Here is a 27,718-nt window from a genome sequence, read left to right as displayed (position 1 = left end):
ATTTGGCTGTTAAGGGGTCAAAGTTCAACGATTTGAACTTTGAGAACTCTACCAAACTCCTCCACCAATTTTAAGTCTACACACTTGAAATTTTAGATATAGGTTCCTTGAACATGGATCTAACTTAATAACTTGATTTGAGCCCCAAACAATAAATGTTCAGGTGTCATAATAGGGGTCAAAGTTTAAAAAATTGACCACTTCTTTTTTTTTTTTTTTTTTTTTTTTTTTTTTTTGCTCAACATACACCTCCAAACACCCGGGTAACGCCAGGCTGAAATGCTAGTAAATAAATAAAACATAGCAACTTTAGATAGCATCTAAGACTCATCAAATTCAAAACCCATATTCTGGAAACCTAACTAACAAATATATGAGCCTGTTTGACTGCAAGACTTACATTCGCATGTAACATCCAACTTCCAGTGCCAACACAAACAAATGTGGCCACATTTGAGAGCTTTTTACATTTCCTATCTGCCTCCCTGAAAAAGAAATATATTCGCAAAACTTTTGTGAAATTCACACACCTACCATTGGAAATAAATATGCATAATCGAAAAATATTGAAATTCCTTCAATATTGTCATTGTTATTTTACTACATGGACCATTTCCATATACTGCATTACTATAGCCCTCAAACACAGCCCTCTCAATAAAAATTCTTTTTTTAGGTGTGTATAACTATAAAAATGTGCAAACAAAAGAAGTAAATTAAAATAACATCACAACTAGTAATATTTTTTTAACAATATCAACGTCTGTTTGTGTATATTGGAAGTCAGTAAAAAAAATATAGCATCGTCAAATTAACTGCATTTTACCTTTTCTTTTTCTGCAAATCTTCAAGGTTTTGTCGTTTGTATTTTAATGCAACTTCTGTTTCTCTACTCTCTCACCCTTGCGTCTAGACTGGACCTACCATTGAGATCAGCCAGGCTGATGATAAAGAAGCAGAAACTGAAGAGGATGACAGACAGGGTCAATGGCTGAGACGCCGGAGACTTGATGGAGCCCTCAACAGAGTTCCAGTTGGCTTTTATTCTAAACTTTGGCAAACTTTACGACGAGTAAGTAAAGATTAAACTTTTTATTTCTGAAAAGAAAAAACTACTTTGATTTAATAAAAACTTTTCATGTAAAATGAAGGAGATAAGCTGAGTATTTTCTAAAACAAATGATGATATAGAATAAGAGACAACAAAATTCTATATTAATAAACAGCTTTATTTGTCATCTTTGTTAGTTGCATGTACAAGAGAGGAATGGGTTAGTATGAGTGTTCGTGTGCGCACGTTTATAGTAGTCATGAAAAGAGTTCCCGATGTGGAGACAAAGATTAGACATTAGTCAGGCCTGTTGAAAGAGAAAGTGTTCTGTGCATACATCGTGGGAGTGTGCATTGATGTATCTACGAGAGCAGTTCTTCAGCATGATAAGCAAAGTTTGTTTGGGTACCGCACGTGGAAATAAATGCGAGTTTGTAGAGAGCCATTGTTAGCTTGTTGTACTCACGTTCGGCCAGCCTCTATTCCTTTTACCGTAAGGGTGGTAACCGGTGTGTATTGAAAGAGGTGTGTATGGGTATGCGGTTTGAGTAACACGTTAGATTTAAAAGGCATGTGTTTATAGATTGCTGCTATTATTCCCTCTATTCCTGTCTTCCTACAACTTCTCGTTTCATTCACTCTTCCTCCCAAAACATTAAATGTGCAAAAGCTTATCAGTTATTATTAGTTTTAGTATTTTAATAAGTTAAAAAAATTTCTTTTTATATATTTGTAATCTTCATGTGTAATTCCTTCAAACCTCTATATTTAAGCGTATCTTACAATCGGACAGCCTGCTAGTATATATATATATATATATAACATAGTTAATGTGCAAAGAGATGCTTTTCATTAAATTTTATGAAGGAAAGAAAAAAGGAAAAATACTGTGTAAATAGTTTAGGAATATTAAGCCCTTTTTAACAGCCCTGAAGAAAAAAATGAATGTTCTTTTGTCTAAAGAAATGTCTTATACTGATATTGAGGTAACAAGATAAGTTTGGAGCGAGGGGGGGGGGCTAGTTTAGGATAAAGCATTGACGGAGCCCTAAAAATCTCATTTATAAAACTCAATATATCCGTCTGTCTGCATATTTTTAAACTCTATCTCTCTGAAACTAAAAGTCGCAGAGCGGCACTAGGGGCCTCAAATGATTGGATTTTTTATGGACTGTTCTTTTATGGGTCTTTAGCCAGTTAAAATAGTCTTTAAGGGGTCAAAATTGAAAAAATTTGTTTAACATTTTGTACATTCATCTTAGTTTATTTTTAATCAATTCATATGTGTGTCATGTTGGTACTTGGTAACATCACCAGCTTTGAATGCTACAGTTTTGCTTTCGGTTTCGATTCTAGTTGATGGCACCTTAATGTTTTTGTTTTTTAAATCACAGCTCTATAATAATATATACGAAATCTGGACAAATTAAAATATCATATTTAAGCGTATTTCACGACTGGGCAAAGCCAAGTGCCCCCCCTCCCCTTGCTAGTCATACAAAAAAATAACTTTTGGTATAAATTGAAGCACAATTGTTTGAGTAATTTATAAAAGTTTTTTTTTTTTTTTTTTTTTGCTTTTTACTATTTATACTGAAATGCCCATCAGGTGAGGGCAGATATAGTTAACGGGGCATACATAAATATAATAAAAGCACATTGTAATTAAAATTATACATGACAAACAAAAAAGCAAAATTCTTCCCCAAATGAATCATTATTAGCCAATCAATAGCACTATAAAAATTGTTTGATAAAATAGTGGTTGAAATATGAATTATCTTTTCACTGTTTCCATTAAATCTGTTTTCTTCTTTTCACAGCTTGAAGGCATTTCTATTGGTGGACAAACACTCGCTAAATATTTGACCCGAGAGGTGAGAACATTTATTTTAACATATTTTTTTTTAATTCTCTCTTTGCCAATCACATTTAACTACATCTTGATGAGTACAACATTAAAAACTGGGTTTGTTCAACTAACATTCAACAGAGGTAGCTTAAAAAAATTATCGTCCAAGTATATACCAGCTAGAAATTATAGGGTGCACATGATATTTCTTTGCAATTTTTAACTAATTTTATGCATATTTTTTTCTTTGACATTCAGTCTTGTCTTTTTTTGCACAATTATTGATTATAAACAACTTTGAATCTTCATATTTGTAGAAGAGATGAAGCTGTACTGGAAGTAAGTACTGAGTATAAAAACCATGTTGTGACGATTAAATGTCTACACTAATGCTGACATTGGTTTGTCAGAAGGAGCTCTGAGAGACCAGGTTGACTTTGGGGGGAGGGGGTGTCAGTACAGAAAGAAAAAGTAAAGAACTTGTGTTTGTAGCTGGATTTTTTTATATGTTGCATTAATTTGCACATGATGGAATAGCAACTTTAAGAGGGACAAATTGGGGAAGATAGACAGTTGAGTGTTTAACAACTGAGAGAAAATGTTGAAGTTTAGAGTTGTTGGTATAAATTGCAGTGTTAGTGAAGAAGAGTTCTGTCCATTTTCCTTTTAGGGTTACAAGTACAAATAAGGAGATTATCAAGAGGAGAATAATAATAAAAAAGTTTAAAAAGGAATTGATAGAACACTGAGTTAGTGAAACCTTAAACCAATCAAGTAGCTGCATATAGGTCATACATATGGCTGCAGCACCCAATGCCTTGCTATACCAGCCAGAAGAAAACTTAATCAACAAAACTTCATGTCTGGTATTCAAGCTCGTCTGACTGCAACCATCTCAACTTTTTTGTTCATGGCAGAACTAGACACATACATATTAAGCTGTAACACAAAAGATAAGCTAAATGCCTGGATCACCAGAACCTTTTGAAGCCTAAGTCGGGAGACCGTAACAAGGGACTCTGGCCAGTTTCAAGGCTCCCTGTAGGCTGTCATCAAAATCAAAGCCAAAGTTGAATTCATTAAGTGAAATTGACTTAAGTTTTATGAATAATTGAAGAAAATAATGGAATTGTTTTTTTCAAACAAATCTCGCCTGCACTCTGAACATTGAATGTAATATACTTTTGGTGAAATTCTTATAATTTTTGTAAACGAAAATAAATTGATTTTGTTTACATAATGAATATGTAAATAGTCTTCAAATTTTTTATTGTAAGGTGACTGAACATAGCTTAGCATTTTAAGCATCATTTCTGTAGTGATCTATGCAAACACAGATATTGATACATTGTTAGCTAACAATTAATCAAGCAGCACATTTTATGGCATGTGCGTAAGCATAATGATTTTAATTCTTAACAAAAAAGTCCAAATTCAAAACTAGATCGACAACTATTTGATGATCTTTATTCCTACACGAATAACTACTTTAAAATCTTCCTTGGTCTTTTGGTCATGAGCAAAGTGTAGTATCATTTTTGATAATACACGATCTCTTCCATCCTTGATCAGTAAAGTAAAAATCCTTCTTGACTAAAGCAAATTTCAAACTAAGTTATATATGAAAGAGAGAAAATTGCAGTTCCTGTTCACAATTATATTTTATTTTTATCAAAAAGGAACAATGTCTACATTCATGTAAAACATCCATAAAAAGGAAATAAGATGTTTTACTTTGTTTTATTTATGACTTAAAAATTATAGAAAATATAATAATGATAATGAGAATTAATAGAATGATATTATTGAGTTCAATGCTTGAAAAAAAGTACAATAGAACCCCGGGATACAGTGGCCCTAGGAATAGGATACTGTTTTTTAGGTTACGATGTGGAATACAATGTTTTTCCGAACCCTGCTTATGGTATTTGCCTCACCTTATAGTGTTATTTATAATGTTATTTGATCATATATATGTGTATTATATACTGTACTGTATTTTGTTACTCATTTTAAATGTTGTATCCTGGGGTTCTACTGTACATAAGAATTCTCCTTGTTGGATTATTCATTAATTTTTACAGTAAATTTTGAGCTTTCTCCAAAGGTGTCAAAAATTGTCAATTTATGAAGAATTGTTTTAATAAATGTCACTTGCCATCCATCTCACCAAATTGATGATGAATACATCCACAAATCTCACTCCAAAAATTGAAATATTGTAAAAATAAAAAAAAAATAACATCCTAATATGGCAATATGGGCTGGGAGAAGGATATGAGGCTTTCATCTTAATTCGTTCATCTTCAAAATCCTTTCTTACACTAAGTTTCATACTCGGTTTTATTTATTAAAACAAAAAATGTCTTTGGCTTATTCATACTATTCCCATCTAGGATGTTATTTTTTGCAACATTTCGTCCGACGTGACTTATCTTCTTTGTGTGCACCTTTTCAAACTTCAGAATCTTTTTGCCAAACTCAGAAATTTATATAAAATTTCAAACTGAACCATTTATTTAATCCATGGAGATTGTTCTCGTTTCAGCATCCATGATCAGGTAGAAGTGTTAATTATTATGTTATTCTTAATTATAATTGCCTGTAGTAATTATTGAACCTTCAACCTCCATAAAACTTTCACTGTAAACTGATTATAAATCAGCGCTTGCGTATAATTTTAGCATGAATTATGGAAGCTTTAAATCTAAGATGTGTAATATTGCTACTTATTAGTAATATATTAGTGTTGGGACGAATAATTGGAATAAAAAAAAATTGGAACTTTTGACGGTATCGGAATCGGAAAAATTTGTGCCTATTTTCTGATGCCAAAACCAATTCTTTTAATTGTCTTTTGTATTTGATTTTGTTTGAAGTAAAATCTTCCGTTGCTGGTAGTAATGATAAAATAATAAATATTTATTGATTTTTTAAACAACCAAAAAAATTATAATCTGTGAATCATCTCCCACAAGTTTGTGCTTTTATGTTTAAGAAAATATCTGCACATTTAACCTGCGTTTTCATGGTTATCGGGGAAAATTAACAACTCTGTAAATTGAATATTTAAAGATTTATAAAAAATCCAAATCCGTGGAAAATATTAGAATCGTCCCATCATTTGTGTGTGTGTGTGTGTGTATATACATATATATATATATATATATATATATATATATATATATAAACTTGTTTGAAAATTTTTACCGACATTCTAATGTAGTAATTTTAATTATTGATTCCCACATTGTATTTAATTATATACTAGATCTATTTACGAAGCCATTGTTGCCAACATATGTGTTACTTCTTAGGCACGTCTTGCTCCTCGATTAAATAACGGTTTCAGTTCAAAATTTCATAGAAGTTTTTAAAATGCCCAACACCAAAAAATTCACCTGATGAAGGCCAGAAGTTACATCAGTCAAAACATTTTTAAAATAAAAACTCAGATGAGAATCATAGTCCAAATAATACATAGATTATTAATTCTCATCTAAAAAAAATCTGAAACTTAAAAATTATCTGCTGAAAGTGAAATTTATTTTTTTTTTTAATGAAAGTGTTTTCTTTTTGTCTCAGATGACTTCAGGTGAATTCAAATTTGCCTTGCAAGTCGAACGTGTATTGAATTTGATTCCCCAGCCAGAATATCGTCAACTGATGGTGGAAGGGATGATGGTTGTTACAATGTTGGTTGAAGTAGACACTTATGCAAAGCTTGACCTCAACCAAATTATACAAATTGACAAACTGGTCCATGAAGCAAATAATCTTTATCTTCAAGATCAAGTAAGTAACTTTCTGTTTCATCGGTTTTTGGTTTTTCCTGAAAGGGAGCAATGATAATAGTGATGATAATAGTGGTGTAATGGATAGTAAAATAGAATCTGGTCACATCTTTTACAATCACTGTGAAAAATATATGAATCTGGTCATATCTTTTACAATCACTGTGAAAAATATATGAATCTGGTCATATCTTTTACAATCACTGTGAAAAATATATGAATCTGGTCATATCTTTTACAATCACTGTGAAAAATATATGAATCTGGTCATATCTTTTACAATCACTGTGAAAAATATATGAATCTGGTCATATCTTTTACAATCACTGTGAAAAATATATGAATAAAATTTATTTTGCTACTGGTAGAATAGAATAGTTAATAAAATTGACAATCCTGTCAGCAATGCAACCATATTTGGTACAAATGAACTTCAGTCTATGTCTGACTTGTCCACCAACTTTTATTCATGAATGTTCAACAATCTCTATTTTATCACTATTCCATGATAAGCACAGTTTTCATATTTATCCCTATTGCAAATTTTGATTGCTGTAATTAAATGATTTTTATATGAGGAACACTTTAGTGATCATCTCATCAGTAGAATTGGTTCCCCAGACATTATGCACCCGCCCCACCAATTTTTATATCTGGTAGGATTATCCAGAAGACAATTGAGACAATTCTCAAAGTATTCTCGAGTTGAAAAGGGCTATTACAGCTATGAACGCAGTTTCAAAAGAGGAATGTATTAATGACAATTTTTCACATCATATCCAGTTGCACTTATTGAATAGCATTAAAAGAAAGACTCTTGAATATTGATAACTGATTCTTCAAAATGCCACCCTTTGAATCATTAATACATTTCATTATCCTTACTGCAATTAAACCATATTTGGTACAAATAAACTTCAGTTTATGCCTGACTTGTGTTATGAATGTGTAACAGTTTTTGTTTTATCGTGCTGTTCAATGATAAACTCCAAATGTGCACCTCTACTTTGATCGCTACTGAGCAACACTGTTAAGTGATTGTTAAGTTATAGGCAGAAGAAGAAAAGGTTGTGTGATGAGAGATGAACATTTATTTTAACATATTTTTTTTTAATTCTCTTTGTCAATCACATTTAACTACATCTTGATGAGTACAACATTTAAAACTGCTGAATAAAAACTGGGTTCATTTTAGTAAATTATCTCCTAAGATTGTTCAACTAACATTCAACAGAGGTAACTTAAAAAAATTATCGTCCAAGTATAAACCAACTTGAAATTATAGGGTGCACATGATATTTCTTTGCAATTTTTAACTGCTAATTTTATGCATATTTTTTTCTTTGACATTCAGTCTTATCTTTTTTTGCACAATTATTGATTATAAACAACTTTGAATCTTCATATTTGTAGAAGAGATGAAGCTGTACTGGAAGTAAGTACTGAGTATAAGAATCGTGGTGTATGTTCCACTATGGCGATTAGATGTCTACACTAATGCTGACATTGGTTATATGAGTTAACGACAATTTAAATTCCAAAGTCGAGCAATAGAAAAAAAAATGAAGCAGTTGACAATTTCTCTTTCAAAATAGTTCATGTAATGTAGATGTACAGGCACATTAAAGTCGATTCATTCGAGGAATTTTGTAATTTCTCTTCTTTTTTTCTGTTACCACTTGCTTGTTGATAGCGGAGTCACAAAATCATTCAACAGGTTTGGACTGGATGGAATCTTAACAGCAACTGACTGACTAATGGCCAAAATAATGGTTGCTTTTATCTTTGGCGCTAGAGTTGATTAGGTTTTTTAATCCAACCTAGTCTTCCTTCATTAGAATGCTCTGCTGTTACCTCTTTTGAGCGACAACAATCTAGGATCAAAACAATCACCAGACTATTCTTGAACAAAAAAGAACCATCAGAGCCAAATTCAGGCAAGTACTATAAGAGCAGAAGTTGCCAGAAGCATTGGAGGTGGAGTTGGAGGTTTTCACTCTGAAGAATGAATTGTTTGGATTTCATTTTGAGATGATGACTGATGCTGTTGTTTTTCAGACCTTCAGTTTCTCTGTTAACCTGCCTTTCTGTTCTTTAAAATAATCCATTTGTCTATTGTTTCATTTCTTTTTTTTTTTTCTCTTTCTAGCAAATTCCAGAAAACATAAGGAATGAGAGCATGGGAGCAGCTGGAATCTGTCAGCATTTTTATGATAGTGCACCCAGCGGTCGATATGGCACCCTCCCTTACATGTGCCGTGCTTTGGCATCCACCCTCAAATTACCGACAGATTCAGAAAATGGGCTTGAGTGTGCAATCAGCTAAAAAAACGAAAATTATGATTTGTTCGTTTCGGTCGAAGAAATAAGACAAATGTAAAAGTTTTAACGTTATATTTAAATTTTGTGTGAACACACTCATGCTGACCCTCACCCTTATTGTATAATATTGATTGTTTTAAATTATTTCAATTAATAAGAATAGATAAATAGAATTGTTTAATTTTATCTAATATATTTTTTTCTTTTAATAAATGAATTATTAGAGATTTAAATAAACAATTTGAAATGATTAGTTTAACAATTTCATCTCTGCAGACATGACAGAAATAGATACCCATATAAAATTAAATGTTTATTTAAAATATTATTTAATGTATTACAATAAAGTACTCATACCTATTTATGATTAGTTGACATTCGCTTTATATTTTTGATACAAGAATCATTTTTTTACTGGTCAGCAGTTTACAAACATTATCTTGAGGTATTTCTTGCCAGGTTTCATAAAGTAACCTTAACAACTCTGCCTTTGAAAGTGATTTCTGATTCTTCAAAGGTTTTGGTACAATATAGTCCAAAGTTGTTCAATAGGGTTCATATCTGGTAGCTAACTTGGCCAGCAAAGTTTTTAAATCTCATTTTCATCCAGCAATTCTTGTATGTTAATAATGTGACAGGGAATATCTTTCATAAATAAGGACTTGTATTTTCACATTCTACAACTTAAGAAACTTTTCCACAATATTCTCAAGCGATAGAATGATAAAAGAGGAGTATTTATTAATAGAAGACTAGCGAGGGGTACCCGGCGTTGCCCGGGTGTTTGGAGGTGTGTGTGGAAACTCGGGGTGGGGGTTTAAAAAAAAAAAAAGTAAGTATGAGGATCGAACCCGAACCGTTGAGGCAAAGTTGTAAATTAAAGTGTGAAAAAAAACGTGCAACGTTAACCATTGCCCCACCGCGAGATGCTAACAGAAACACGTTTGAATTTATTTAATTACTTGGATTTGGCAGGTGCCCGTTTTAATGAGTTAATGAGGGCAAGTTTGACTGCGGGATTTTTATTTTCCCAAGATGTTATAGGAAAAAGACTAACCCACATGCGGCGAGCGACAAATGCTGAATATTTATCTTCCTGAAATCAAGCAAATTAAATAGACGCGCAAGCTTCGTTGTTAACTGTGAGATATTACGATTTATATGTGATATAAAAAGTTTTAAAAAGTTGTGAACCGACCGACCACTTCTCTGAAAAAAGCCTTTTGTAGACATACAGAAAAGGCGAACACACATACAAACATACATACATACACACAAACATACATACACACAAACATACATACACACAAACATACATACATACACACATACATACATACATACATACACACACACACATACATACATATATACACACACACATACATACACACACACACACACATGCATACATACGTTTTCGCTTTTATATTTATAGATGGAGCTCCTTGCCACACTGCTAAAACATACAAGATTGGTTTTATAAGAACAAGATTAACTGTCATGTCTGTCGATAAGTTGACTATAGTCTTCTCTATAAGTAAAATAGCTTGGTAATCTCTTTTCCTCCTGGACTCAGAGCAAGGAAGGGAGATAATCTTATGATTATCCTACTATAGAACTTTAATCTTTCGTTAGTTTTAATTAACCATATTTCCATTGGTTCTTAGAGTAAATAAAATCTATAAAGCTACAGGTAAATTCTATCATGAGATAAACGTTTTAAAAAAAAATTGATATCTAGTTTTCTTATTTATTGTAAGCATAAAATATTTGAATTGACCCCCCCCCGATTTCCATTATTTACATAATCACTTGCTATTTCAAAATGAAACTAATTTTTTAATAAAATACCAAATAAGTACATAAAGATAAAACCTATTATCATTAGGTAACTGAATTTTCCATGGAAAATATGAAACAATCTTTAAATGTATCAACTTTCAAGATAACTTAAACTTAGCTTGCTTAAGGAATTGTTATATAAAAAAAGATAATTTATCACAAATTCTAATCAACCGAAAGAAAGATTTTTAACCATTTGTTTTTGTTTTTTTGTTTGTTTGTTTTTTTTACTTGCAATGAACTCTGAATAAATTGATTTTCATTTAATTTTTCTTACGTTTGCAGAAGATTTTATTTCTGCATGCAACTTGTTTAAACTGCTGTTTAGCTGTACAGCAGACTCGTTTAAATTGAATGCACAAGAATTACACTATCCAAAGACCAAATCACACATTGTAACACTGAGAAATATTTGTAGATAGATTGGATGCAGATATGTAAAAATATAGCTAAAAGCGGAATTTTCTACATAAGGTTATAGGAAGCAAAGAAGTGAAAAATTCCGTTAAAAATTCAAACTAGGGCTAGGTCTCAGGATATGACATAGATATGAGGTTCAAAGTAAAAGATAGCGATGAAGAGAGAAAAGTCTTCCTCTTTAGCAAGTAAACTGACAGGGTTCAGTTAGCTTTTTTATAACTATGTCTTGCTTGCTCCTCTGAGGAAAGCAGACGATGAGAAGCTTATATAATCTTTACAATCTTGTCATTGTCAAAGAGCGTAATGACGCCATTAAGCAGAAATGTTGTTGGCATTTATTTATTAGTTACATTATTACAGCTACTAATCATTATGAAAATTAATTCTCCAACCATTTAGCTCATTAGTTAAACAGTTTAAGACAACACCCATGTTAGTTGGGCTATCTTTTGAATTCTCTACGAATCTCATTTTTTACTTTGTGTTTTTTTTATTTATTCCCAGCCCGGTGGACTAAATTGTTCATTTAATGATATTGCCTAGGTAAACATGAACATCAACAAAACACAGTGTAATTTATAATCTACTGTCATAAATAAATCCCAATACAAAACCTATTTAAAACAAAAAAAATCAAATATATTAGATTTCTTATCTTCTAAATATATCTTTTCAAATTAAAAAAAGGGGGGAAAAAATCAATTAAAATTGCATAAAAGCAAATTTTATTTAAAAGATAAAAAAAAATGTGAGTAGTATATGAAAAATTGTTTTTACTGTACAATTTGGAAAATGCGTTTCAGATTTTTTTATTTCTTCAAATTCTTTTTATATTATTCTGAAAATGTCCAATCCTCGCAAATTCTCCTCTCTGATATTTTGGTGACTTTATATATTCAATTTTCTTTTATTTGGACAGTTTTTATTGATTGCATTTCTTTTTTAATGTAAACGTGAAAATAAATGCAGGCTTTTTATTCCTGTCTGTGTACAGTGTTATTAAACATTCTTTTGTTTCATTTTATTACACATATTGATGATGATGTACACACTCTCCTCAGTGTGGGATCAAAGTACGTCTTGTTGAATATTCATTACTAGCCTGGGTGCTCGGCATTGCCCCCGGGTGTTTGGAGGTGTATGTTGAGCAAAAAAAAAAAAGTGGTAGTTGGCAAGCAGGCTCGAACTCGTACCGCAAAGGAGGAAAAGAATGTGAAAAAAAAAAAGACGTGACGTCTTTGCTGTTGCGCTCATTGCCAAACCGAAGGCTAGTCAATCGAAAAGAGAGGATGACTTTTGAAAATATCAGCGAAAAAAGCGACCACTCCCTGTAGAAAAGTGCCCAGTTAAGGTTAAGGAAATTAATGTTTTTGGCTAATTTTTCGATATTTATCGTCCGACGGATCGAGTTTAAAAAATGATACCAATTTTGTGAAAATCCGTTGCTTCTGTCGAAAGTTTTTGAGACATACAAGCATACATACATTCATACATTTAAACAGACAGGTGAGATTTATATTATAGAAGATGGCAGGAATTTATGCAGGTGACTGACAGATAAAACCTAGTTGGAAGAATAACAGTTATTGGTGCAGAGACTCCTGCAAGGATATCAAAAGTACATTCATTCACTAAATAATATACAGCTTGAAGCCAAGGTGATGACGTGAAGCAGAGATTGTGGCTATATTTTGTGCTTAAGTGAAATTCCAGAATCAGAGTGACATTTAAAAATGTAGAGTTGCCCCAAAATATATAAATCAATTTGATTTTTGATTGACAGGAAAAAAAAAAAGCCTGCTTATGAATTTGAGAGATTAACTTTTGTCAATTCCTCGTGCACCCTTCATCCTTGAACAATGACTCATGTTGATGCTATTTGTTTGTCACAGTTTAACATTATATAATGCGATATGCACATCACATAAGGCTCCACCCCAAAAAGATGATATAAAAAGACTAAAGTTAAGAGGGGAGGGCAGTCGAGTTCTTGAAACTGATTTGAACAGGTGGGAGTGTGACATGTTGTACGAATTCTGTCAGGAGTCCTTTTATTTTTTTATTTTTTTAATTAAATGCAATTTTGGCTTGAAATATAAAGTTGATGTGACCGAGACAAAAGTGCGATTTTTTTTCTCTTCTTAAATTGAAAGCAAGAACTGGAAATAATAAACAATTTGCAGTGAACTTTGAAAATTGAAAGCATTCAGAAATGAAAAGATTAAAATGCAATTGTTGTATAATGGAGAATTATGATTTAACTGACTTTTTGTGTTTGAGAAGTTAGTAAAGTCTAGCAGTGTTTGAGAGGCTAGTAGTGTCTAGCGCTGTTTGAAGTTGACATGATTGCCGATCTGGGCACAGGGGATGTAGTTTTATGTGCATTGATTTGCATATCAACAAGGCTTCGTCCCCAAAAAGATGTTATAAAAGACTAAAGTCGAGAGGGGAAGGCAGTCAAGTTCTTGGAACTGAATTGAACAGCTGGGAGTGTGGAATGTCGTATGAACACTGTTAGGAATCTTTTCTTTTTTTTTTATAATTACACAATACATATACATTCATCATTCATCACAGCAGCAATCTACAACGATACAATTTGCAGTTTCCTGTGGTCCAGTGCAGTTCTCAACCAAATGCTACATGTACCGATATGAACATGCCCTCGTGTATTCATCATCTCACTTGTTGTGCCAGTCCAAAGTTGTTAATTGATCCAGTTAGCATTGCGACAATTTTCCCTCCAAATAAAAATCACAAGTTCAACTAACAAACAAATCAGATTTTATTTATTCGAGATTACAACTGGTAACCATTTTCATGGGTCTAACAGCAGACTTGCCATGAGTTTTGCCAGACCAAATTGAAACACAGTCTTATTAACAGTTCTTCAGCCTAGAACCCCATGGGCTGTAACCTGGAGAGGTACAATAGCCCAACCACCCAACAGCTCTCAGAAAAACTCTTTCTCATCCTCCAGAAGGAAGGTTCTGACCGCCTCCCCTTCCCATCTCCTGCAATCTTTTCACCTCTATCTGGTTCTGGTCTTTGTTAGTGATAAACATTCGAACACCTAGAGGTTGACCACTGAAGATATCCACCAATGATAACATTCAGACAGTCTCCATTTCATGGGGATTTATCTACGATTTAAAAATATGATTTGGGATGTCATTGATGAAGATAAAAAGGAGAATTAGGCTCAGAATGGAATCCAGCTGATATATATCATATGCAACATCCGTCATTTACATGCACCATCAAAACGTGCAATGTATGTTTGCATCAGACTTTCATTTGATCAATTTTCCTCAGTGTGAAGCTTGAGAAGTTGCAGGTTAACAGTGTGCTCAAGGCATACACGTTCTCAGATCAAATCAATTTTTGTCAAATCTTGCACATAAACGATGAACTGGTCACATCAATGACGGCAAGATTTTAAAGTGGCTCACTTATCAATTGACTGATTTGGACACGCTACACATCGCCCTTGTAGTGTTGTAAGTAAATGAAGATGTAAAACAAAACCCCTTTCCAAGGTTTTATTGAACAAAATTCACAGCTACTAAAGCAAGAGAGAAAGAACTCAGTCTTTTAAAGAAAAAGGAATGCGTGCAAAATCATGTGACAAGAAACTGAATTTGCATATCTATTTTTTTTTTAATTAGTAAGAACAAAACAATTTAAATGAAGATATTTTAAACAGTATTTTTCTTTTTCTTTTTTTTCTTTTTCTTTTTTTCTTTTTCTTTTTTCTTTTTCTTTTTTCTTTTTATTTTTTTTAATTAGTAAAAACAAAACAATTAAAATGAAAATATAACAATCTCTCCACTTGTAAAAGAGATTGTAAATATTTTTTTATTTATTTTATTTTATTTTTTTTTTTTTATAAATCCAGTCACTGGACTGGTCTGCGAATTCTGTCAGATCAGTGTGGAGGTAGTTCGCTATTCGAAGGACCAGTAGTCCTCTGGGAAGGTTGTTTCTCAGGGTTCTGACTATTATAGTCAAATTCATTTTCTGTATTAGGTGTAGTACTAACAGGACTTGTTTCAGTCAACTGGATCGGGTCTGCATTTGCAATGTTGGGTTGAATACTTTTTGCAGGATTTTGAGGTCTATCAGAGTGTGGAAAGTGAGCTAGATGTCTAAGCGCTGCTGAATCTTCCCGGCCATCATTGTCGTATTCTTGCATGTGTAGTGTTAGCTTCGAGGAGTTCTACTACCTCGACAATCGGGTCAGATTTGCTCCTGTTACGAAACCGTTTTAATAATACCTCCCCAGGGTCACAGAGCCAAACAGGTAAAGCAGTATTAGTAGAAGAACGCCTTTCAAAGTTGAACATGCGTTTGTGAGGAGTTGCATTTGTAGTAGTGCACAGCAAGGAGCGAATAGCATTCAAAACATCCTGCTAAGCGCTAAGGAGTAATCGTCTTGATTCCAGAGCTAATAACAGTGTTCCAAATAATGCTGTTGTAGCGCTCGCATTGACTATTGCTTCTTGTGTTGTATGCAGTAGTGTTGCTGGATCCAATTCCAAGTCACGTCAAAAATTTTTTGAATTCTTCCAACATAAACGAAGTTCCTTGATCGGAATGGATAAATGAGAGGAGTCTGAATATGGAGAAAATATTTGTCAGGCACTGGATTGCGGTTTGCAAAGAGCAATCGCGACAAGGGAAAGCAAAAGGAAATTGACTGTATTCATCGATGACAGTAAATATGTGACGATATCCCGTTGAAGATACTGGTACAGGGCCTTTGTAGTCTATGAAAGGGAGCAGTAGAACGGATCAGTGTATTATTAGAATAAAAGAATTGAGGATCGTGTTTCATGTCGTATGACAACAGGAGAAATTCCATTTTCCACCGTATAATTTTATCATTTTTAATTTTTCCTCGGTTAGTAGGCTTGAACATAAAAGATACGGCTTGCTAGTCTGTTACAATAGTAAAGTGCTTCCCAGCAAGGAGATCCCTTTATTTTTGGACGCAGTCGACTATGGCATAAGCCTCTTTCTCGACTATGTGAAGTCGTATTTCAGATGGGTTTAGCGATCGAGAAAAGAACGCTACAGGCCTCTCAGCCTGTAAAAGAGTGCTTCCAATAGCCTTTTCTGAGGCATCGATTCAATAGTAAATGGTAATTCATCATCAATAACTTTTACAGACGATTCGGCAACGTCTTTCTTTAGTTTTTCAAAGGAATTGATAACTATAGGAGGCATGGGAAATTGTTTATTTTCGACCAGTGGACGAATTTTGTATGAATACTTAGGTATCTATTTCGCATAGTACGAAAACATTCCAAGACACCTCTTTAACGAATCTGAATTAGGAGAAGGCATTTGTAAAAGAGGTTTCAAACGCTCAGGATCTGGTTGCATAGTCCCGTTACAAATTTGGTACCCAAGCAAATTGATGGAATGAAGTGAAAACTTTGATTTTTTTTCTTGGTTTATTTTGAGGTTTTATGTCGAGGCAGCCTTTAAAAACATTCCAAATTGACATCATGTTCCTCCTGAGTTTTACCGCAAATCGTAATATCATCTATATATGAAAAAGTTCCAGATAATTTATTGTCAGAAATGAAAGAATTCATAAACCGCTGAAAAGCAAAAACCCCATTATTGACACCCATGGGTATTCGTTTGAAGGGCTGATCTTCGGAACAAATTTCGATCTGGTAGTATGCTTTGAATAAGTCAATTGTACTAAATATATGATATTGGGCTATTTGGTTCACGAGATCCTCAATCCAAGGCAAAGGGTATGCATCAAGTAAGGTGAAATGATTAATAGTTTGGGAGAAATCAACTACGAATCGTTTCTTTTTATTAGGCGACTAAGTCACAACAATCTGAGCACGCCATGGTGAAAAACTTGTTTCAATTACATCATCCTCAAGCAGTTGTAGAATTTCTTTTTCAATGAATCGAGCATCCTCCGCACGGTAATTTCCGAATTTAGTAGCAATAGGTTTGCAATCAGGGGTTAAGTTTCAAAACAATTTCACAGGAGCACAGCTGATCTTGGTTAGGGTGCAGATTTTTAGAATATCCTGAGTTCCACCAAAATAAATAGTGATACACTCTAAGTATAATATCCGTACAGGAATCAGGAAGCACTGTAAAGTCAATTTCTTTATACTCGCAACCATTGAAGGAAATGTTCTCCGTGCAATCTTCCGATAGTTTGAGGGAAACGGCGAATGATGCCATAGAAATTACGGAATTACGTTTTGAAGTAGACAGCTTCATTGTTTTAACAATACGAACACTGATAAAGTTATCAGAACTGCCGGTGTCTATGAGGGCAGTCAATTTGTTTCCTTTTAATTCAACAATTTTAGTAATGGGAGGGCACCTATCACCACCTTTAGCATGGGCTACCATAATAGTAGAAGTAGAACGTGAAGGTGTCGGCATAGTAGAACGGCAAACTTTGGAGAAATGACCGAGTTTACCACAGTTTCGACATACCTTATCGCAGGCCAGACAATGACGGCGATCATCCTTAAAGTGATGTCTCCACTTGTAACACTTGCTATGAGCAGGAAGGGCAGCAGAAAATTGTTCAGAGTCACACTCCATATGAGAACCAGTAGAATCAGAAATTTTAGTAATAGTGGCCTCCTCGGCAAGATCAGTAGACACATTGTTAGTTCTAATAGAAGTAGTAGTAGCACCAACGGCTGTTCCAATCGATGAAGCATATGATTCAGTGCTAAAGTTAGCTTGTTCTAAACCCCTAGCACATTGAATAGCCTCTTTGAGAGTTAGCGTATCAGTTTCAAGTAGTCTAGCACATATTACTGAGGACCGGAGACCACGTATAAACGCATCACGGACAGATTCATCCCGGTAAGTAGTAGCAGTAATGTCTTTAAAGTAACAGTCAGCGGCAAGTCGATTCAAGACCTGAAGATATTGGTCGACAGACTTGTTTTCTTGTTGCAGACGCATGGAAAGCAGATGTCTAGCATGAATAACGCTTGGAGACTTGTCGTAAACACCTTTCAGTAATTCGGCAGCGGGTTCAAATCTTGAACAACCCTCAATAATGTTAGCAACGGTGGGACCAATGTTTAAATAAAGAACTTCGAGTTTATCAGGGTTTAACGAAGCAATAGTTGATAAATAGTAATTAAAGTTTCAATATCACAATTTCCAAAGCTTGTTAGCCTGAGGGTCTGCTGAGGATACGTCAAATTTGTCCAGACGAATGATCTTCTCCATGAGGGAAATAAAATTTTGTTCAATAAATTGTAGTGTTGTAAGTAAATGAAGACGTAAAACAAAACCCCTTTTCAAGGCTTTATTGAACAAAATTCACAGCTACTAAAGCAAGAGAGACAGAACTCAGTCTTTTAAATAAAAAGGAATGCGTGCAAAATCACATGGCAAGAAACTGAATTTGGATATCCATTTTTTTTTTTTTTTAATTATTAAGAACAAAACAATTTAAATGAAAATATAACAACCCTGCTATAATCCAAGAAAGAATTATTGCACTCATTTTTTTTTTTTTTTTTTTTTTTTTTGTGAAAAAGTGCATGTAATTGTCTTGCCCTTAACATCTTTTATTCATTTAAATGAATGTTTTGTCTTAACCACTATATTTTGAAATTCTATTTTATTTAATTCTTTCATCTGCAAAATGCTGAATTTCTCAGCTAGCATATATTAGTGGCCTGGCAAGGCCACAGGGGAGACAACCGAAGCAGCAAAACTGAAGTTGGCCTGCAGAACATTATATATATGCAAATGTAGGCAAATTTGAGCATATTTTATTGGTTTAAAAATATTGGTTCTTTTTTACCAATTGTTATAAAATTTTAATCATATTATAATCTTCAAAAAGCCTGCAACATTTCATGTAGTTTCATCCCATAGAACCAAAGATATGAGCATTTCAATATTCAATTTGTTTACCAAATTCATATATATATATATATATATATGGCGATTAAGCTACACTGAATATTCCGCGTTTCATCCACTCTAGGACTCGGTGTAGCTTAATCGCCATATATATTTTATAAATTACTAACTAGCTCTACCTACGTATTGAGCACTTTTCAAGTAAATACTTAAAGTTTACGCATAAATCTATACTTTCGTATATTGATTTTATGTGAGTAAATTAAGTATATATATATATATATACTCGGGGTTCTTTTTTTCTTTTTCTCTCTATTTTTTTCTCTCTATTTTCTTTCTCTATTTCTTTCTCTATTCCTTTTTTTTTTTTTTTTTCTCTTTTCAATCACTTTCTCCCCATTGTAATCTTTTAACTTTATTTAAATTGCCCCTTCCTTTTTACATTTTTTAATTAAAGTTCGTTGTTTTAAGTTTTTTAACTCCAACTTTTAAAGAGTTCCTACCTAAAATAAAAATCCATTATTCATTGAACTTTTGAATAGTCAAGTCGCTGCCTGATGATATCTGTTGTTTGATTGAAACAAGTGGCTAGTTGTAGCAGCGGGATGTGAGCATGTTTATATAACAATAAACAAGTATATATATATATACATATATATATATATATATATATATACCATCTTTTTGGCAATTTTATAAGCTCCAAATCTCAGCGACTAATGATCAAAAATAAACAAATGAAGGCTCATTGGAAAGGTAATTATCTGAATTGTGTAGTGAACAACGTGACATTTACTCTTAAGGTCACATATTAAGGGGATCATCCAGAGTCTATTTTTGGCACTTTTTTATAGCCATAAAATGTTTCAATCATAGTCATTTGTTTTCCTAGTTTTGCATATGAATTACAAAATATCTGATATTTTCCCAAAACCTCTGGCTTTGATGGAAGGGAGTCTAAAACTTGCTCCTATGGTTTCAAATGATCTAAAATATCAGCAAGGGGAGACTTGATTCCAAATATTTCTCATGTGTTATATCTTCCATCTTTGGTTTTCATGTATAAAGTAAATTTCACAGTGTATAAGGATTATTTGATACTGGAGATATTCATAATTGTACCTATTTCCAATATATATATACCACTTTTGGGTGTGTGTGTGTGTATAGAAACACAGGGCACTGTGATGCGTCTAGTGCAGCAGCATTAGTGCTAAGTTCTTGCTTGCATGCTTTTCCCTTCCAGCTTCTGCCGCTGGCTAGCCTTTAGGTGAATAAGAAACAGAATGCGTAAGCCTTCTCTGCCAGTATAATTAGCCTCTCCAGTGTTAAGACCCCTGACATGCCTCCTCGTGGCCACACACGGATACTGGTGCCTTGCAGCACCAGGCTAAATGTCAGGGGATCTCGGAGTAGCAGGAAGCCCCAGAGGTGCTATGACACGCCCTGACACACCACCAACCCCTGCTCCGCTACCTTGCGGGTCCCTTGGCTGGGATAAGGCTAAGAGAAGGAAACCTCTGACTTTAAAATATCCCAATAGCCAGACGGACTGGCTATGAGGCGGTTAAACATATAAATTGTTTTCTTTTCCGGCTGTCCATTGCAACCCCCTTTCCCTGATATCACACGTCACCCCTACAAGTGCCGCGAAGGGAGGTTTGGGAGCCACAGTGTATGGGTTTCCTCCTGGCAAGTTGATGCCCACCCTAAACAAATTCATATGCCAATGGCTTTTCCTTCTTTCCTCTGGTTTGATTCTCTCTCTCTCTCTCTCTCTCTCTGTTTTTCTCTCTCTTCTACAATAAGACCAGCGGCGATGGGACAAGGGCGAAGGGAGCAGGTTTTTGTGAAACGCGGAGCTCCTAGTCTGGACCTGCACGTTGGCGGTGAACGAGTGATGGTTGCCCCCTCTTGGAACTGTGACTATCCGGAGGCTCGGTCCTGCATCAACGACTGGGCAGGTCTATTGAGGACAACTGCTGCCCACCCTGAATAGGGAAGGCCCTAGAAAATATGGGCTAAAAATCGGAAGTCACAACTGTGCCTGACTGGAAAGCCGCATCCAGTGGGGCACCCTATTTTGCGGTCAAAACCAGAAAAATTCAAAAAACAAATCCACAAATCTAACCTTTGGTGCATGGAATGTAAGAACCCCACTAGACCTCAATGACATGGACAGATGACCACGGCGAACTGCTTTGGTCTCAAAGGAACTCGCGGCTCTTAATGTGGACATTGCTACACTTACCGAGACCCGACTCAGAGGAAGGTAAGCTGGAAGAAAAGGGCTCAGGATACACCTTCTTTTGGAAGAGAAGGGATAAAGATGGAAAAAGAATACACGGAGTTGGTTTTGCTATAAAGTCATATATCGTGCATGATCATCAGCTCACACCAACAGCTGTAAATGAGAGACTTATGTCTCTTAGAGTCCCACTGCCTTCTGATAACTTCATTACTGTCATTTTGACATATGCACCAACCCTAGACGCCAACAATGAAGTGAAACAAGAATTCTACCAGCAGCTTGGCAAGCTTATAACCAGAGTCCCACTACATGACAAATTAATGCTGCTGGGCGACTTTAACGCGAGTGTGGGGAAAGACCATAAACTCTGGAACTCTGTCATTGGGAAGCATGGACTTGGTAAATGCAACTCAAACGGCCACCTGCTGTTAAGACTTTGCTCAGAATTTGAGCTATTCATTACCAACACTCAGTTCCAACTCCCAAATAGATTTAAGACCACGTGGAAACATCATCGATCTCAGCATTGGCACCTTCTAGATTATGTCATCGTCCGCCAGAAAGATAAAAAGGATATTCATATCACTAAATCAGCACTAAGTGTAAATGACTGTTGAACTGACCACCGTCTGGTCATCACACGTGCTAAATATACCACCAGAAAGAAGCCTAAATTTGAATTAAAACAGCAATCTCGGAAAAAATATAACCTCTCAAAACTTCACCTAACAGAGGTAAAAACAAAATACCAACACACCATCGAACAACAACTTCGTATAAACTCAACCAATTCTTGCAACCTGGAAGAAGAATGGTTGTCAATCAGTAAGATCATTAATGAATTAGCCAAAGTCACGGTTGGTTTAAAGAAAAAGAAAAATCAAGACTGGTTTGATGAAAACTGTGCTGAAATTAATCAACTCATTCAAGAAAAGATAAACGCTCGTCATGCTCATGAACAAGACCCTCGAAGCCGGCATAAAACGAACATCTACAGAAACCGCAAAAAACAGTGTCAATCAAAATTATGGCTAGAAAACAAATATGGGCAGCTGAAAGCTTTAGAATTGGAGGATTTTGCAGAAGGCCGTGACCTTAGAAATTTCCATGCCGGTGTAAAACATATTTTTGGCCCTATCAGATCTTCCATCGGAACACTCCTTGCAGCAGACAATGCCACCATCCTCAACGATCCACAATCAGTTCTGGATCATTGGAAGGAGCATTTTGCCACTCTACTCAATAAAGAATCTTCTGCAGATGAGGATTTTCTCAAAATGGTCCCACAGTACCTAGCGCAATTATGGATCAATGCACCACCATCATTTACAGAATTTCTAATTGCGATGGAGCAAATGAAAGTAAATAAAGCTCCAGGGCCTGATAATATCCACTTCTAACTTATCCACCATGGTGGACAACATCTGAAAACAAGACTATTCACTCTCATTCTTAAGATGTGGGAAGAATGTCAAGTACCAAAGGATCTGAAAGACGCAGTAATAGTAACCATCTTCAAAAAGGGTGACCGAAAATCATGTGACAATTACCGTGGGATTGCCCTTTTGTCCATAATGGGAAAAATCTTTGCCTGCATACTACTGAATCGTTTGCTGCAAGTCACGGAATCCGTCCTCCCAGAATCTCAGTGCGGCTTCCATGCCTCTCGAGGAACAATAGATATGATTTTCTGTGTGAGACAGCTGCAGAAGAAAAGCAGGAAACAACAGAAACCCCTCTATCTTGTATTTTACGACCTGCAAAAAGCATTTAATAGCATTCCAAGAGATGCACTGTGGAAAGTTCTCCAGCAATTTGGTTGCCCAATCCACTTTGTAGAACACATCCAGGCAGTGGATGAAGGCATGTCAGGATATGTATCGCACCAAGGCAAGGAAACAAAAAAGTTTCCAGCTACCTGTGGACTAAAACAAGGTTGTGTTCTTGCACCTACCCTCTTTTCCTTATATCTTGCTGCAATGCTGCACGAACTTCCCCCAAATAACCCGGGGGTGGACATTAGGTACCGTTATGATGAGGGACATTTCAAGCCTGCTAGACTAAAATCTCAAAGCCTTGTGAAATTCCAACACATCACAGAGCTTCAATATGCAGATGACAACATGGTCCTTAGCTATTCCAAGGAAGACATCCAGAGATCCGTAAACAACTTCACGGCAGCCTACCATCGCTTCGGCTTCGGACTCTCTGTTAATATTGGTAAGACAAAAGTGTTAGTACAACTAGTACCCAATATCATCTTACAAGCCGTAAACATTCATATTGAGCAAGTAGATCACTTTCCATATCTCGGTAGCATAATACCAGAAAAGTGCTCAACTGAGAATGAAATAGAAAGCCGAATTGGCCTCGCCTATGGAGCTTTCGGTAAACTGACAAAGTGCGTCTTCAATAATAAACATCTTTCAATAAAAACTAAACTCATGGTATACCACGCGATTGTTATGCCTACGCTTCTGTATGGGTGTGAGACCTGGACTATATACCAAAGTGATCTCATTAAACTCTAAAAATTCCACCAACAAAAACTTCAAGCTATACTGAACATCAAATGGTATGACTATGTAACCAACACAAGCGTTCTTGAGAGAGCAAACAACTGCAGTATTGAGGCCACCACCATGAGGCACAGACTCCGTTGGTTGGGGCATATCCTCAGAATGGATGAAAACAGACTCCCTTGACAAACCCTGTACTCGGAGCTAGCCACAGGAAAAACTATCGGCTGCCCTCTTCTGCGATATAAGGACCAACTCAAATCCACCCTAAAAACACCGGATTTAATCTTCACATCTGGAAAACAACATCTCAGGATCGATGCCTGTGGCGCCAATCCATCATACACGGTACCAAAGGATACAAGGCAGAAAGAAGAAAACTGGTGGAGATCAAGAGGCAGGCAAGAAAAAATCATGCTGAACAACAACGCCCCCTGCCAAGCATTACTTGCCTTCTCTGTCCATGCAAATTCCACGCTTAGATTGGTCTGAGAAGCCATCTGTGATCCAAACACTGAGGGAAGAGGAAACTGAAATTCTCGGATACGAGAAATTGGTCGACGACGACCACTTTTGGCAATTTTATAAGTTCCAAATCGCAGTAACTATTGATCAGAATCATGCTGACTGTTTGATGGTCTGCGACCAGTCTCATCCATTAGTTTTTTGAATGCAGTCAAAACAATTATGGCAAAGAAGTGCTATCATTAAATGGATGAAATGCATCACAAACTTCAATAACAACACCCAGTATTAGTCAACAGAAAAGATTCAATTCTCCTCCATGACAATGCCCGACTACATGTTGCTAAATCAACTTTGCAGAAGTTGAATGAATTGGGCTACGAAACCCTGACTCATCCGCCCTACTCTCTTGGCCTCTCACCTGCCAACTACCACTTTTTCAAGCTTCTCGACAACTTTCTGCATGGAAACTGCTTCAAAAACCTAAGCTATATCAAAAATACATTCAGCGACTTCATCGCCACCAGAATGCAAGATTTTTACATTACTGACACAAATACACTTGTTTTGAGTTAGCAAAAGTGCTTATTTCGATCAATAAATTTTTGCTTGAGCCGAGATATGTTCATCTGAATTTCAAAGTTAAAAACCGCAAGAACCTTCTTATCAGCCTGATATCTTTCATTATTGCATATGTCAATTTTAGTTTTTCTCCGATACATTTGATGCATTCAAAATAAAAAAAATTAATTTATATTTTGTAGGAATAAAAACTACTCAAATAACATGTACGTAATTGTATTTTTGTTTTGCAAGTAAATTTCATCTATAATTGTATTCAATCAATTTGCTACATCAATATCTGTTATTGTCAAATGTCAAACACATTCTCTTATACTTTATGGTAATGACAAAAACACAGTGGGGTTCTGTTTCTTCTTAGATAAATCGGTAAATATAAACCATATGCCTATAATTTGCTTCCATTCAGCATATGCCTCTTCCTTTAACAAAATAACCATCTTTCTTTTAAACGCATTTCAACGTTTGTTGAACAAGATCACTTTTCATCACACGAAAGAAGGCAGCTTTTGCTCCCAATGTTAATTGCTACATAAATCCCGTCATGGACGCACATCCGTTTGTCCAAACTGTCATCTTTGTTTTCCAACAACAAGCAAGCAAGGGAGGTCATTAAAAACTTATCACAAAGAAATAGGACTTATATATCTCATTATAAGGGGAGGTAACTTAATCTTGCTCTCCATCTGTCAAAGCCAGCAATAGTACACAGAAACAGCTATCCATTAAGCTTTACCACTACTGAAAACTAGTTCTGAAAACTGGTTCTGAAATGAATGAATATAAAAAAATTATCAAATATGTGTAATATGAGAAAATGTTTGATCCCGGTACAAAGGGAAAGTGATGTGAAATGAATAGAAGTTAGAAGAATCCACTTCTATTAAGTCTCCTTAATCTTCATTCGGCTTAGATTTAAAGAGAAAAATAAACACTGAATTACTAGTCTTTTTCAATTAGCAACTCTTCAGTTGGATCCAGCAAGTGATAGTCATAGAGAAGGACCATGGTACTCTTTTTTTTTCTGAAGTGGAAGGGTCTATTTATTTACATTGTATTCTCATGATAATCCCACTTTATTTTGAAGCCCTCCCATTTCTAGAGTTGGCTGAATTGTTTTGCATGTGATATACAAGGTGTTTAAGATAAATTTGATAATGTAATGGGTGAGACAGGTCGCAGACCACCAAACAGTCAGCATGACCTTCTTTTGGTGCAATTCTGGCTTTGGAAGTGTCGTGGAGCTTCATCAGCATCTAACTACTGAGCTGAGCATCCCTGGTTGTCAGAAAATCTACTCGGTCGAGAAACAGGCCCTTCTTGTTGCATAATGGTGTTTCTTTTGATTGTCGTTTAATTCGTGAGGCATCCATTTATCAAGTTTTTTTTGTCTTTCCAATCTCTCTCAAGTGGTTGGAAATCGTTGTATACATTACGTCTAATTCAGAAGCAAGTTCTCAAACAGTTGTGTGTGGATTGGCTTTGATTAAGGCTCTTAATTTATCGTTGTCAACATTCAATGGCCGACAACCATGCTCATCATCTTCAAGACTCTCGTTGCCGGCAGAAAATTTTTTAGACTATTGTTGTGCTGTGCGTTCAGTAGTGGTTCCTGGGCCAAACGCTTTGTTGATATCGTGATCTGTTTCAACAGCTTTTTGGCCAGCTTGAATTGAGATTTTTTCCATCTTGTATTCAATGTTCTGAAAAGAAGACATAATTGTTTTAAAACGACTGTAATTTAAACGATGATATAAAGCGAAAAATGCTCTTAAAAATGATATATGAAGTAATGGTACTATAGCGAAAACTTATTTGAAAATACATCATTTGAAATCAAAATTAAAAATTCCACAAGAATTTTTTCCTCAACCTAAAGAACATGTATTTTAACATTTTATTAAAAGAATGTAAAACCATTCCTGCTATCAAAGAAGTTGAAACAGTAAATTACAATAGATACAGAAGTATCAAAGAACAAAAACATTTCTAAAATATATCCTACGGACAGACATGGTAAGATAATGCATTGTTTTAAATATAATTAAACTAAGCATTTTCCCAAGATTGTACAAATTCCAATCCTAGAAACGATATCAACACTCTTGTAGATTCAGATTAGGTGAACTTTGCTTTGTTTGTTGATTCATGTTATGCTATCATGTAATTTATATACTAGCAGGTGAGCCTTGCCAGTCGTAAAATACGCTTGATATATTTTTATTCATGCAGATTTCATATTTATTATTACAAAGGCAATTTTCTGTTGAATATATATATATATATATATATATATATATATATATATATACGTGTACGATCGTTTTGGAAACTTTATTCATTTTATTAATATTGGCAATAATTGACAATTTATGTGTTTTTTTAATATTGTCTCTTCATTAGCACAAATAGGGTGGGGATAGGGTAAGACACAAAAATAATCTAGCATTTTTGTAATAAGTAAGGTCGATGAATCTGAAAATAGTTAGAAACATAAAAAAATTTAAATATACCTCTTGAGCTTATATATCTGCAGTACTATGAGTAATGTTCCTTTAAAGTATTAATACATTAAGTTAAACTTTGCTCTTCTAGACTTCCAGTCTAATTTCCTTTCTCTCTCTCTCTCTCTCTCTCTCTCTCTCTCTCTCTCTCTATATATATATATATATATATATATATATATATATATATATATAATGCAATGGTTAGAAGCTCCGACTCTTGTTTAGA

The 27,718-nt window shown here is 34.7% G+C and overlaps 1 protein-coding gene across 12 annotated transcripts in view; it reads left to right on the top strand.

The window, feature by feature from the left end:
* Positions 1 to 9,224, top strand: part of LOC145254914 (putative phosphorylase b kinase regulatory subunit alpha) — a 179,214-nt gene extending 169,990 nt beyond the window's left edge. For all 12 annotated transcript variants that reach the window (XM_080113903.1, XM_080113908.1, XM_080113909.1 and 9 more), the window contains 4 exons: positions 914 to 1,072; positions 2,875 to 2,928; positions 6,489 to 6,698; positions 8,847 to 9,224. In XM_080113903.1, coding sequence (XP_079970029.1) covers positions 914 to 1,072; positions 2,875 to 2,928; positions 6,489 to 6,698; positions 8,847 to 9,023 — 600 coding nt within the window. In that variant the 3' untranslated portion in view covers positions 9,024 to 9,224. The remainder of the gene's footprint in view (positions 1 to 913; positions 1,073 to 2,874; positions 2,929 to 6,488; positions 6,699 to 8,846) is intronic.
* The last annotated feature ends 18,494 nt before the right edge of the window (positions 9,225 to 27,718 follow it).

Source organism: Euprymna scolopes, chromosome 3 (assembly GCF_053919585.1).
Source record: "Euprymna scolopes isolate OS-2025 chromosome 3, ASM5391958v1, whole genome shotgun sequence".
In the NCBI taxonomy this organism is placed as follows: domain Eukaryota; kingdom Metazoa; phylum Mollusca; class Cephalopoda; order Sepiida; family Sepiolidae; genus Euprymna; species Euprymna scolopes.
Note: the sequence above shows the minus strand (reverse complement) of the source record. Positions and strands in the feature narration are given on the sequence as shown.